Raw genomic sequence first — 15236 nt, forward strand, 5'->3', positions numbered from 1 at the left:
GGGGTTCAAGTACTAGTACATAAGTTCGAGTCCGAGATGGAGATTTGATAGGTTGGTGCAACTCAGGTACCAATTGAGAATCATCAAACATTGAAATAGTTATTCACTTATACAAGTATTCTAAACATTATTAAGACTTAAAAGTAAAGGAAAAATGTTAGTGGTTGATTGGATTGGTAATTTTTAATGTCGAGTGACATATGACAATTGACTTAAAAACTATCAAATATATGCTTGAATATGTAATGGGACAAATGTAAAATATCCTTGTATTTATTGTATGAAAAGTGTTCGGTCTAAAGAAATAGCAACTTGCAGCAATTCTTTCTCTTTAGGAGGCAATTGAAGATTTTGTTATTGACTTTATGAATGATACTTACATTATTGCTACTCATGCCCATATGATCACCTTAATGAACGCGAAATGGATAGCAAGTGGGTATGTCTTTTGATACTTGCAATGTAATATGTGTATTTTAGTTCTTGCTAGGTATCATCTTACTTGGTTTTGCAAGTATCAGGTCGTGCAACTCTTTTCACATTAGAAGTGTTATTAGTCTCATGGCTACGGTTGTTAAACCCAACTGGAGTTTTAAAATTTGTAGCTTATGATGTACTTCTAAGCTGATATATGAATATCATGTTATGTTTTCAAAGCATGGAAGATGTTAATCCAGTTGTTTCTTTTGTAAATGGATAAATCCATAATTTGAATCACTTGTCTTTCTTATGCTCTATTATAAACACACACACACACACACACACACAATCTACACTAAGACCTCTATCTACATATTATGCACAACCAAAGATAACGATGTATCTCCCCATATATACATTTTCATATACTCTAAACAAAAACAGGCTTACCAACCCCTCTTTTTCCTCTTCTCCATCTTTCTCTCCTTTTTTCTTTTCGTCGCTCCTAATGTTGGAAACACATTTTGACAATGTATGCCGCATATTAGGGGTTTTCATGCATATAAAGAATGGATGTCATGGAGCTTTATGATAATTTAACAATACTTTAAGTAGGTGAACATTGTTCAGGTGAGTAAGTAGGTATCTTATAAGTAGAATTTAGATGGCCAACATTGAAGTCGAGACTCGATAAAATTATTTAGTGTATTGACTTTGTATACATGCTTTTTTAATGAGAAGTAAAGCAGTGCATAACTCCAATGGCTCACACAACCATTGAATACATGTGAGAGTTGGGATTGACAATTAGGAATGAGGTGCACATCTCAAAAAAATCTTGGACATTTAAGTGAGCACTTGATACATGAGGCTAAAGTAAACTAAGGTTGATTGGTAAATTTGGCTAAAAAAGTAAATCGTGATAAAATGTGAGCTTAGTTTTCAAGGTGGACCATAGTACTATGGACCTTGAGGCTACGGTAGCTACTTTAAGATAACTAGATCCAAAGTTGAGGTTAGGATGTGGTGGTACTATTGGTTTAATGTGGCTTTATTTAGCTTTTTGAAACTCATGACTTGATTAAATGTAAAACTAATATAAAATATAAACTAGGATACATACATGTCAATTCATTTTTAGTCAAAAGATTCTCAAAATGTTTTCAACAGAGTCTACATGATTTTAGATAGGGTTTGAGCTTGAATGCAAATGGGAAAGCAAGCATAAATAGTGAAAATTTTGTATAATGATTAAAGAAGGCCTAAGATACTATAGTTTATACAAACACAATAGTGTTTTTCTTTGCTATTTGTTTGTTTTCATTGATTAAAGATACTTGCACATTGGAATGTACTTGTTTCATCTCTAATTTGCTAGTCAATGGACCATCACAATAAGTTTGTTAGATTCTCTCCTCTTTTTTAGCAAAAATCTCCAAAGTTTGACATGTTTTGGTAGTCTTGAAGTCCTTTACTTATAAAATTTTATAAAGGACGTCATAAAGATGCTATGTAGTTAATAAGGACTTTTTTGAAAGTCGAGAGCTTTTAATATTCTTTTTGGCATCCAATGCATTTTCATTAGTCTTCTTAATATTGCTTTTTAGTTCATTCACATTTCTCGTTGAGCTTATTTCTCTGTAAATTTAATGTGTATGATATCTAAAATGTACTCTTTTCGTCTAGTAAAGTCTTGCACTATTTATAGCCAAGGAGTTGACTAAAATTGGGAGCCAAAAACCTTTAGCATAAATGGTTGGGTTATCATATTGCTCTCTTACAAGGGTGTTAACAAGGTAAAAAGAAGAAAATGAGAATGTATAAAACAATGTATCATTGCTTTCAAAATTATGCTTGGAGGATGGTTTGTCAAAGTGTAATATGTTTATATGGCCAAGGATATGCAATTGTCTCCAAACGAACGTGTTTCCCAACAAACTCATTGCAAGTCTTTAGTTGATAATATATGCAATATTTTTTCTATTTTAAGCAACTATTAACAATGAATTCTTGATTATAGATATATTTTTATCAACAAATATTAAATGGTAACTTTTGAAAAGTTTAAGTGAAATCTTTCATGTGATTCATAATGTATTCGCAAACATTATCTATGTTGATCAAACTCTATGTTCTTTTAGTGTAAGGGTAGAGTTTTTATATATGCACAGAATGTGGTTTTTTATAGAGTAGATATATATGAATATATTAAGAATTTGCCATTGCGAAGTCTTTCATTTTTAAATTGGAAAATTTTTAATAAGGTAACAATGCATAATTTTAAATTCAAAATATATCAAGATCTCAAGAAGAATATGCTTATGATGGTTTATACCTTTGTATACATTTGTGGCATGCTTTAAAATAACACATTTACAAAGAATAAATGTATCTTGGCTAAGTAGAAATTTTGTAGAGGAGGAATTTGATAACATTATAGGAAGGCTTTGAAAATTTGGAGAGTATGACCATAAGGGTGATACAATGAAGTATATTATACGTCCCTAATCCTTATCTTTGTCTTATAATATTGCATGATAAACTCTTACTTTGGGCTTAAATTATAGAAGATACAAACATAAACTATGTATTTGGATTCCCTTGGATTCTGATACAAATTGCATGCCTTTAAAACTTAAGGTGCAAGTTATAGCACATGAAGAAGAAAATAATGTAAATGTTCAAAGTAATGGTTGGAGAATTGGTAGAATCTAAACTTCGAATTGGAGTGTAAAGGATATAAGGGATATCTTGGAGATGCTAGACAACACATCTCCTAAATATAAATCCAAAGTCCATAGAAAAACAATTGGGAAAAGAGCTAAATGCTCTCTCTCTTGTATGAGTTGTATGTCTATCACAATTGTAAGTTTTGAGCTATAAATATAAAAATAATTATTACATTTATATATAATAAAAAGCTTTTCATTAAATCAAGAGTTACAAAATTGAAGTGAAAATATACAAGGATACAAAACAATAAATGAGATTTCTCCAAGTTTTTATTTGTATCTAGTTATCTTCTTTTGTCTCCGACGCCTTTTCATTCTTTGACATTGTAACTTTTTCATCAGTTTTTACAAAGATCTCTAGTATTCTTACAAGGCCTTTTTTCTTTGGTTGCTAAAAGAATTTAACTTTGACGGGTACTCTCTTCTATTTAGGTTTAAAAGGAGATGGGTGAAACTTCATAGGAGAAAGTATTTGAATTTTTTTCTTTTTGGAGTTCATCTTACTATTCTTTGCAGATGACTTGCTATTGACCTTGCCCTTACTTTAGTTGGAGATTTTTGTGGAAGGGAGTCAATATCGACTAGTGTGATTGCCCTATTCAAAATCAACTCAATACATTGTTCCCTTATTAACGAAATATATGAGTCAAGGTAATCTCGACACTATGAGAATAAATATAACAAGTTGGTAAATTCAAAAAGGGTTTCTAAAAAAACAAACAATATGAAAATGACTTACATTCATCCAATCTATCTTGAGTATCTTTAAATCTATTATCGTATAGACATTTGAAATCACTCTCCATGCACAAGTATATGTATCACTTTGCAATGGTACTTCTCGTTGGAGAAAGTTATATGATTTTTCTTTGCTTGGCCATGGATACCACTTAGAGAGTTCATGAGAATACTTTCTTTAGTGAGTATGTTGATATAAATGACTCCAATGTTTTCTACAAAGCAAAATATTAGTAAAATATAAATACAATAAAGAGGTATATGATAACCCTTTTGAAAAATTGCATATCTTTCGATGTAAGAAAAAAAGCTATAGTTTATGATAGAATCAAAATATTTGAAAAACATTGCTAAGTTTGAACCAGATCTAAAAAACAATTCCATTGATAATAGTGGATCAACAATAAATATACTAGATATCTTAGCTACTAAGAGAAGCAATCAATATCCTAAAGCCGATAGCAAAAATAAAAAATAATTATTTGCAATCAATAACATAATTATTCTATATACTAAAAATTTTGAGAATCAAAGTCTTACCTTATGCAACAATAAACTATAGAATTTGGTAATTGAAGATATTTTTTCACTAGCATGGACTTAATTTCTCAAGAGATATGCTAAGATAGTTCTCTTCCTCAGAAGTACAAGAAACATTGATAAACATTTATCCATACATCTTGCCCATCCTCTTATTATTAAAAGGACTAAGTACAATGATTTTTCTCTTGTAAACATCATTCTCGGTTTCTATGACCTCTTGCATTTTTTCTTATTAGACAAACTCTTCTTGGGTATATGTGTATCACATTCCCGATCTTTGGCCCTTTCATTTTCCTAGATAATTTTGGAAAAACATTAAGGATCTCATATGTTTTTTTATTTATAGTGAGCAAGGGCCTCAATACCTTATCGAGAGTACTTGATTATGCTGACCATACTAAAAGAGAAAGGCAGATATCATTTTACACAACCATAAATTGAAATTTGATGTGCAATAAGTGTGGTCTCCCTTGGATTAAGTGTGAAACCAAACACATATGTATAGGTTGTATGGCTTGCGACAGTACTCATATTAAGATATTATATTATGCTTTCGCTACTAATGAAAAAACCAAAGCAAGTGGGTAACAATACCATTCATATTTTCAAATAGAGAAAATGATAATAATTACAACAACATGGTTGGTCAAAGCATGATGTTGCTAATGAACCAAGTCTTGGTTAGTGCTATCTGGGATTACACTAAACTAAGTATTTTGAAGTAAGCCAAAAGCAATAGCTAGTCGAGACGCCTAAAGGATTCCGCATTGTAGGCCACCATCCCAGTGGTTATGTGACCGTTGCCATCTATTAACAACTTGGATAGGATTGTTATCCCTTTACAAAGCTGAGAGCACGACAATTCTGATATGCCTTCTGAACAACAAGACCGTACGCCAACCCAATTGTAAGGACGTAACGAGTCCCCCTTGGTGGATGATAGTTGTTACCCTTGTCAAGTGGTCCATTGCCGAATACCCTTGTAAAGCTACTCCCTCAATGCAATATAATCGAGTAGACTCAGGAAAAGCATGGTATTGTGGTGTTTTCATGGTGAAAGGTAGTAGAAGACAACGGCCTTGCTCACTGGTTATCACCACTCCAGAGAGGGAAAAAGAAAATGGAAGCAACAGGTTACATCATGGGGTCAATATATAGCCTTAAAACCCCCTAAATGGCTCTCACTTTTCCAATTGTGAGATTAAAGAAGTAAGTTGTTACCTTAAAGTTTTATCCAATGAATGCCAAGGGTATCCAAAGAAGAAAGGAAAATCAAGGCCCCATATATTGCAAGTAAAATATGAATGCTTTTTTTTTGCATATAAAGTGAAAATATGAGCATGTTTAAATTTTTGGGACTAATGTGTCTAAGGTATCCTAAATACTTCACCAAGGTAATCCAAGATGCACCCAACTCTTGAAAAAAGAAGTATTGCAAGATCCTCCATTAGTGACACCAACATGCTTTTTTCTCTGTGTGTGACCAAAGAGCTTTAATGTAAAAATTAAAAATGAGCTACCATTATGAATAGTCCAAGTAAAAAATATGGAGTAAGAAAGGAGGATGAACCACATTCTTACTTCACATAAGTTCCAACAATAATTCGAATCATTCCAAGAGGAGAGTTTTACAAAAGGAAAGAAACTTTTTCAATATATAAAAGTTTGCAATAGTTTACAACATTTGTAGACCCAATAATAGCACATCGCAATATAAGTAGAGGTGCATCCTAGTACCTGCATCCATACAAAAGAAGTGGGTGAGAACCGGGACTTGTAATATGTATTATAGGTGTCTATGACCTCACCTAGTTGATATCCATGTCGACCCTCATAATGTTTCACATTATTGGTGTCCATGCTTAGTAAATTCTCAAGTTTGAGTTAGCAGACTGCTTTGCAAATAGAAGCAGACAAAATATGGCAGGAGTAAAACTTTGAGAGTAAGGTGACTTGCAAGGTTTTTATAAGTGGAGGCTTATTTCACTATCAAGATTTGCATAAATAAGGGCCCATTATAACATTGTTTAGCACAAGGCATTGAAGGTGAGGGCGTTTAATGGGTAACAAGAAGTTACAGGGAAGGATGGGGAGGTAGCTTATGGTAGGTAGTTACGATAGGTTAGAGGTAGATAAATAGCGTAAGGAATATTAGTATTAGTGGATTGACATGGCAAAGAGATGTGGTTAAGGAATGAAAAATAGGATAATATAGGGTAATCATATTATGCAGAGATAGTATAATATGTTGGTAGAAATTCTACTACTATATTATTTTGGTTGTAGGTTTGAGAAGCCCTGAAGCTCTAGAGGGCTTCTTGAAACCTATCCTCTTTTCCAAACCTCACTTTTTTAAATTAAAACTCCCCTCTCTCAATTAGATTAAAATGTTTAATTAAACAAATGTAAAATCTTTTTTCATTTTAAAGTTTTTTAAATATAGTTTTTCACACTTTGTGAGGAAAAAAGAATAAGAAAATGTGTGTGTGTGTGTGTGTGATGTAAATGAGAACAAAAAGAGAGGAGAGAGAAAGCAAGAGAAGAATAAGAAGAAAGAGAAAAAGAGGGAGATATTGGTAAAAAGAGGAAAGATAATAGTTTTTAAATTAAATTTTTAAAATATAGTTTTTGACTTAGAGAGAGACAGAGAGGAAATAGGGAAGAGAAAGGAGAAGAGAGAAAATAAAAAGTAAAAAGAGAGCAAGAGAAAAAAACTTGAAAAGGAGGAAAAGAAAAATGAGGGGAGAGAGAGAGAGAGAGAGAGAGAGAGAGAGAGAGAGAGAGAGAGAGAAAGAGAGAGAATAATAAGAAAAAGAGATAATATAAAAACAGAGAGAATTATAGAGGAAATATAAAATTAGAGAGAGCACAAAAAAAAAAAATAAAGAGAAAGAGAGAAGAAAATGGTGGAGAACCGAAAATAATAGAGAAAAAGAAGAAGAAAGAGAAAAAGAGGGAGAGAGAGGGAAAGAGGAAAGAGAATAGTGTTTTTAAATTAAATCTTTTTTATATAGCTTTTGACTTAGAGAGACAGAGAAAATATATAATTTGAGAGAGAGGAAATAGGGGGAGAGAAAAGAGAGCGAGAGAAAAAAACTTGAGAGAGAGAGAGAGAGGAAAAGAAAAATGAGGAGAGAGAGTATGAGAGAACAAAAATTGAGAGAAAAATACAAAGAGAGCAAAAAAAAAGAATAGGAGAGAGGAAAAACAAAGAAAGAGAATTATAGAGAGAATATATAAAATTTAAGAGAAAAAGAAAGAAAAAGAAAAAGAGAGAAATTGAGCATAAAGAGAGATAATTATAGATAGGGAAAAGATAAAATTCACATACTTTAAGAGAGACTAAGGGGAGGAAAGAAAGAGAAAGAATAAGAAGAAGAGAGAGGAAACATGGAGAGATAATTATAGAGGAAACATAAAATTTAAAAGAGTGAAGAAAAAATAAGGGGGGAGAGAAGAAAAAGAGGAGAAAAGAAAATCAAAGAGAAGAAGAAAAAGAGAGAATATGAACACACACACACAATAATAGTGAGAGGAGAGCTAAATTTAAAAGAGAGAGAGAAAAAAGAAAAAAATTAAGAAAAAAGAGGAGAGAGAGGAGAGGAGAAGGCAAAGAGGTGTGTGAGGTAAATTACTAAAAGGAACATAATATATATATTGATGACAAGCGAACTTAGAAAAGAAGATGTATTACCGTGTGTACGTATTGCACTTAAGGAAGTAGGATGGCGACATGGCAGGATGGAAGGGCCAATCAAGGTGATGCTTATAACATCCCGTCATTTAGGGCCGAGAGAGGTTTAGGTGGAGAGGCTTAGCTACTGATAACCTGCAAGATTCAACCCCCCTACTGACCTGTGCCCACTTGTAACAGGCTGGTTCAGTCAAGATGACCGACACGTGAGCGCTGTGGCGGGCCCCTACACAAATCTATCCACAGTCACAGCCTGGAGATTTATAGTAATTACGAGAGCGAAAAGGAGTGCTATGGGTGGTGCATTAAAAATGAGATAATGTTCGCTCAAGGAACCAAAGCTCTAAGGTCGCAAAGGCTAAATTAAATTGTGATCAGGTACGTTTATCGGACTAGGCGGGGTTACAAATTTCAAGGAGATGAATTCGGTGGAACTTAACTACAAGGATGCGTGGGTTGGTCTAGAGGTTGTGTGGGTGATTAGTTCAATTGTTACAATTATTTTTGTATGTAATATGTAGTCATTAGGGGCATATTATGCATGCATGAGGGTTTATGTTGAAGGATCTAGCAAGAGGTGTTATGAAGTGTCTATAATATTGATTAATTGAATGGGATTGCATGTGAGTTCATTTTTAAAATGTGTGCTGTGAGAGAGAAGGTATGAGGATGAGGATTTTAAATACATGAAGGGGAAATTTCCTAGTGGTAGTTGTATCTATGTGGATTTGGAAGGGACGGGCCGGGGGGGGAAGAGAGTGTAGGAGAATATTAATTATTAATAAGTCTATGTGTTACCCTATTCTTAGTTACGAAGTATTAATAAGGTGTGTGAGGGAGTGGTATATTGATAAGGGTCATAAGGATTAGGGGGGTTATCTATGTACTCTTTCATGGGTTCTAGCTACCATTAGTACTTACAGTTGTAGAAACTATTAGTTGATAATAAGAGAGGGAGAACAAGGTAAAGAGAGTTATAAGGAGGGAGTCTAATTACATATAATGTAGCCTATGAGTCAAAAATGTATGCATCCATGTGGTCTCTCATGAGTGTAATTATATATAATGTAGCCTATGAGTCAAAAATGTATCCATTCATGTACTCTCTCACGAGTCCTAGCTACCATTAGTGATTATAGTTATAAAGCTCTAACATTTTGACAAGGGTTAGAAGGATGGGGGGGGGGGGGGGGGGGGGGGGGGGTTATCTAGTTTCAATTGTGTACGAGTGGATAATGGGTATCATGGGAGAGGAAGAGAGAATGAGGGAGATTGTTATATATAATATTTATAGCCAATGAATATTTTATTTTTTCTTATGGGCTCTAGCTAATAGAGTCTCTTAGTTTTTGGTTATATAGGGAGAAAGAAGTTATATAAAGAAAAGGGAGGGTTGGCAAGGATCATTCTTGGATTTGGAGAGAGCATGTGTGAGGTATAAGAAAAGTTCCAAGGGAATCGATCTAGTGCTAATTGTATTTGTGTGGCTTTTTAGAGAGGGCAAGGTAGATATGTAAAGCATGAATCCATCTATTATCCTGCGAGAAAATTTTAACTATAAGGTCGTAAGAAGGTGAGTGAGAAATTGGGTTCTTTGTCAAGGATTATGAAGGTAAGGGCAATTCAAATGTTACTTGTGCATGGGTTGGTATTTTGAGGGAACGAGAGAGAGAGAGAGAGAGAGAGAGAGAGAGAGAGAGAGAGAGAATGATTAGGGGGTGTATACTTCTATCCAATGTACACTATGAATCGTCCTCACCATGCTCGAGAGAGGGAAAAAGAAGATGGAAGTGAACACTTACATCACAAGGCTATTATATCACCTTCAAAGCCCCTCAATGGCTCCCGCTTTTCTTTGACTATGAGATTTATAAAGTATGCCATTGCCTTAAAGTTTTATCCATCATATCCCAATACATGCCAATGGTATCCAAAGAAGAAAGGAATATGTTGCAAGGTAAGACATATTGCAAAGGGGTTCAAGTGGGCATTTGTTTGCTATTTATCTCCTCATTTAAGAAGAATGTGTGTGTGTGTGTTAATATGGAGAGGTGAGGTCGTAAAACATGCAATGGAGGAATGAAAATGAGCTTGGTGTCTATCTTATGTATACTTGGGTTAATAGTGTTCTTAATCTTTTACTTCTTATGAACAATGCATAGGAAACTTTTTCTTGGATACAACGTCAAGCTTTCATTCATCTAATTAAGCAAATAGTGGTTGTGGCTTTCATTGGGTGCAAGTATTACTATGAAATAGAGGACAAACTAATTCCAAAAAAATAAACTCAAAAATGTTAGTAGCTTGCCTCTCAACTCCATTGCTAAAGCCCAATGCACAATGTAATGCAAAGGGACTAGGTGCACTTGTCCAAAAAGTGGTTATGGGGTTTCAAAGCCATCCAAACAAACTCATTTAATGCTTTCACATGCAAGGCAATACTGCACAAAGGTGATTGGCCTAGTGGATATGAGTTTAGCATGTCACAAAGCTTGTAGATTCATCAACAAAAATCATACATTCAAAGCCTATCTAAAAACCTATTAGTTATAGTTATCATAAATAAGATACACCCTTTTCCTATTTAACCAAGAATGTCCCCATTAAATAATACATTTATGTATATGTAAAAAGGTTTTCCCATTTAACCTAGAATGTCCCCATTAAACAATACATTTATGTATGTAAAAAGGTCTACATTTCACCTATTCAACTCACATCATATAGTTCGGGTGGACCCTCCAAAATAATCATTATTATAATTGAGAGAGAATATACATGCCATGATTAAAATACATTTTCAAAACACCACTAACCACATGTATATCTCTAATGTGCTCAAATAAACTCCACCAAAGAGAAGGGGTGAATTAGTTAGTTAGTCTTACACAAAAAAGTAAGGATTGATAAATTCACGTGCATAGCTTATCAAGAAACTTATGCACAAGATGGTGGGAGTGATCATCAATAATTTACATTAGTATTAGTATGCTTTAGCATCACCCAATGGAAAATGCACTAAAGGTGCATGAAGAGTCACACATGCTATAAGTTGCATATGTTGACAAAAACAAAGCATGTAGTCAATAATTGTTGCAAATAAGTGTCATGCAACTTAAGTGCATCATAATCTTCCAATATTGACACTAGATGTAATCAGCATGTACAATTTACTCAAATATTGGATTGAAGAAAGCTGGTGCACAAAAAAGAAGCTATATATCAGAGTGGTGGCAATAAGCTAAAATGCAGCAATAGATTATAGTTGTCAACTTCATATTGATGAAAATTATTACACTTTTGCAAGGAGACCTAGGCACTTTTTATACCATATGAGCATGGACACATCCAAAGGCAAATAATGGAAAGCAAAGAGAAAAGGTAGCAACAACAAAAACTTAATATCAATAGAATATAAAGCATGGGAACATACACTAATGCACATGCGTGTGAACGTGCTCATCATATCCAAGGGTCAAAACAACCAAAAACACAAACAGGTTGCAACACGTATGCATACACGCACATAGAAAAACATTACCATGTGTACTAGTGGTATGCATAGGGATCCGACCAAGAATGCTCTAAATTCAAAGAATAGATATAGCTCATGATGTTCCCCACTAGGACAAGTATGTCATGACCAAACAACACAATGCCACCAATAAGAGTAATTGCTCTACCCCAAGAATTATGGAACAGAGAATGATTGTGAGGTTTAAAGGGTACTTTTTCTCTGTCATCTACTAGAAGTTCAACTATTGTAGGAGTGTATGATAAAAGGCTCTTTCCAAAGGAGTAACATGCCTTTGATAATGTTGCTATAGAAAATTGTGTAAATTGCGAAAGCAACAATTGGATCAAATAATTCCACTACAACAACATTTGACCTTTAAGCTCATCAATTCAAACTATGATATTAGGCTAGCCAAGTGAAAATCAAGATTCTTGGAAATGAGATACTAGGAGGGCATTGAAGAAGGATAAATGTAGACCAACCTCAAGTCAACCAATAATGGTGAAATTTTGGACATTTGAATGCCTGCTATACTTGAATGAAAGGGTTAAAGGGCCACCTATAGGACACGTAAGATGGACATGCATCCCTCTAGAAATTCTTGAGATAAGATTAGGCACACAAAAATAGCATAGACCTGTATAACAATCCGAGGATCCGAAGAGGGCCAGTCATAGAACAGGATTGATATCTAGTCAAAAGTACTCATCCAAGAACTATGCGTTAATACTACATCCAATTATCCTTTTCAAATGAAAAGAACTCCATTCCTGGAAGCCCATGTTCCTTCTCTAGCACTGTCAAAAGAACAGAGACAACTAACTCTTCACATTATTACCACAGCAATATGTTAAGCAAGTGAATGGCTCATATTATATACCACTTGCAGATGAGGATGCATCCGTAGGTGTAATTCAACAGACAATTCTCTACTCGTGTTCACTCTAGCATGCAACTTGTGAAGTGTCAGAGCCCAAACACTGAAAGGTTTTAAGACAGTTGAATTTCCTAACTTTTGTAATCTGCACAGGTAGGCTTGCTTCACCTTCATTCACTTCTTCTGGCTTGTGCCACAGATATACTTCTGGCTTTCTTCATGTGATCCCTTACATTGTTTCCTGCTCTCATGGATAAGTCATAACCAAACATTACAATGTTTTGATCGTCAAGACAGCACAATGTTCCTCTAACACCAAGCCCGTATCAAAGCAGTCACTCTCCTTTGCGGTTTGTTTCTGGAGGCAGAACACCTAGCCAGGTCTTCAAACTGTCATATGTAGCAAATCCTATCGCTACTGAAGGCACCAACTGCATACAACAGAGTGAAGCAAATTATGGCAAATACATTCTGGTTGACATTCCCAAAACATGTGACACCATCCATACAAAGACCATATTTGTATCCCTACATAATGCAAGTATGCAAATGACGGTACCTGTAAAACTTAGTGTAAATGCTTAAAGAGATGAATCAACAAGATGATGTTTATTGTACAGATCTACTGAGTAGAGACTGTGACCTCACACTACGCCTTACACAACAATCAGTAAGGACATTCTATACTGCTAAAGCTAATAGAGTAACAGTCACCACTTAGACAGTGGAAAGGAACCAGGTGACTTCTGTTTGCACTCAATTTGCATCTGCTCACCTTAATGTGGTTGATGCCTAGACCAGCGAACAGCTGCCTTACACCTTGTGTACGTGCAATTATCAATAGGCCATCCAATGTACTCTTGTACACCTGTTTTGAAGGGATGGAAGATTGAATCTAGAAAAGGGAAGCATTATGAGTATCACGTAGCAAAGCAGATTGGTTCTAGAAAAGCTTTTCATTTCAAACATAAATGAAATAGGTGAAAAAAACCCTCCTTTAAACAAGTCACAGAAAACCCTTCCAAGTAGTTCAAAGCCTACCTGCATTTGTCGTCTAACCACGTCAAGAGGGTAAATGATGGTCTGTCCAAGCACTCCTGCCGTAGCTCCACATGCCAGCTTTGATATAACAGAGCCTTGATATGCATCTGGTAAAGAACCCTTAAGTTTCTCATATATATAGAATTTCAGGCCCGCATAAGGTAACATCCCATAAAGAGTTGGACCTGAAGGTAGCAAACAAAGTTCAGAATATACTTGTTACATGGTCAGTAGATGGTAGAACATGCTACGCATATACGCTCGTACCTTCCACTAGAATAGACCACACCCATTTAACCCAATCAACCCCAGCCTTTCAGGCTTGTAAGGACTTGCATAGAATAAAGACAACATCCACATCATTACTCGAACAAGGTGAATGCACGATGAAAGGAAATTCCTAATTGCACAACGTAAGAGCAGGTGAAGAACATATTAAACACAACAGGCCGAGCAAAAGTTCTACCACCAGTACCAAACAGCAGTAGGTACAGTTAGCAATTGCAGCAGCAGCAGCTTCAGTGATTACCACCAAAACTGGACTAGCAGCAATATTGTAAATAGCAATAGCAGCAGCAGCCGCATTTGGACAGACCAACAGTAGCACCCACAGTAATAGTGCTAGCAGTCGTCCTGATCACAGTGTCAGTGCTGAAATTGTAACACCAAATGTAGACAACATTGTAGTTGCAGACAATCACAGTGTCAGTGCTGAAATTGTAATGCTAAAGGTGGACAACATTGTAGTTGCAGACAGTCCTAGTGGCAAGTAGCAGTTGCATTGTTACTATTGTCAGCAACACTCCCAAACAGTAGCAGTAATTTGATCAGTTGTATAAAGCAACTTGAGCCAATCTTGGAACAGAACTTACATGTTTTAAACATGGAATGTTTGAAATACAAGTTGAGTGCTTTGATGGTGTTTTCAGTGGCTAGATACCCACTGCAAAAGCATTAGACTGTTGACTTAAGAACTTACATATCAGCATATCATGCAAAGGCACTTCAACTGAAATGGGACTTTCTTGTTTGATCAGTCCAATGAAATTTCGAGTAAATAAAGATGAAGAAAACTCACACTATGGGCATTTATACCAGAAAGCGGAGTGTTGAAATTCCAATGTCTTCACAGAAACCACTTCACCCACAACTCAGAAACAGACGATAAAGTGCCCTTATTGGCCAAAGATGCACCATTACAGCAGGATAGGAAGATACACAAGGAACATCATGCTCATTACAACTCAAGGATTGGTAAAATCCATCTGTTTCAGACTTGGACCCTTCTTGTTTGAAAAGCTTTTATCAGTTTGAGGAGAAAATGGATGGCTAACCAAGAGACTAATATCAGAAATGGATTGTGCACATATCTGCCTCCTTTTTATAAAGGTAGAGCAGAATCCCCTTACGTAAGAGAGTCCATCATAGTGTTCTCATTGCAAAAAGGATTCATCAAAATTACTATACAACTTCACTTTTGAGGATCATGAAAAACTTGAATCATAACTGTTATCCTATGTATGCTCACTTAGTGGATGGCTAACCAACAGATTAAAATCAGAAATGGATTGTGCACACATCTGCCTCCTTTCTATAAAGGTAGGGCAGAATCCCTTTAGGTATGAAAATCTATCATTTTGTAAAAGGGATTCATTAAAGTCACTATATAACTTC

General features: G+C 35.0%; 1 protein-coding gene across 2 annotated transcripts in view; it reads right to left on the minus strand.

The window, feature by feature from the left end:
• Positions 1-12228: 12228 nt before the first annotated feature.
• Positions 12229-15236, minus strand: part of LOC148026638 (mitochondrial carrier protein CoAc1-like) — a 34582-nt gene continuing 31574 nt past the window's right edge. The window contains exons 6-8 of one of the 2 annotated variants that reach the window (XM_087691107.1): positions 13563-13747; positions 13297-13416; positions 12229-12952 (exon numbers count right to left, since the gene is read on the minus strand). In XM_087691107.1, the coding sequence (XP_087547233.1) occupies positions 12857-12952; positions 13297-13416; positions 13563-13747 (401 nt within the window). In that variant the 3' untranslated portion in view covers positions 12229-12856. The remainder of the gene's footprint in view (positions 12953-13296; positions 13417-13562; positions 13748-15236) is intronic. The other variant, XM_087691106.1, reaches the window with a different exon arrangement.

This window comes from Lygodium microphyllum, chromosome 13 (assembly GCF_053477565.2).
Source record: "Lygodium microphyllum isolate KBCC chromosome 13, Lygodium_microphyllum_v1.1.10, whole genome shotgun sequence".
Taxonomy (NCBI): domain Eukaryota; kingdom Viridiplantae; phylum Streptophyta; class Polypodiopsida; order Schizaeales; family Lygodiaceae; genus Lygodium; species Lygodium microphyllum.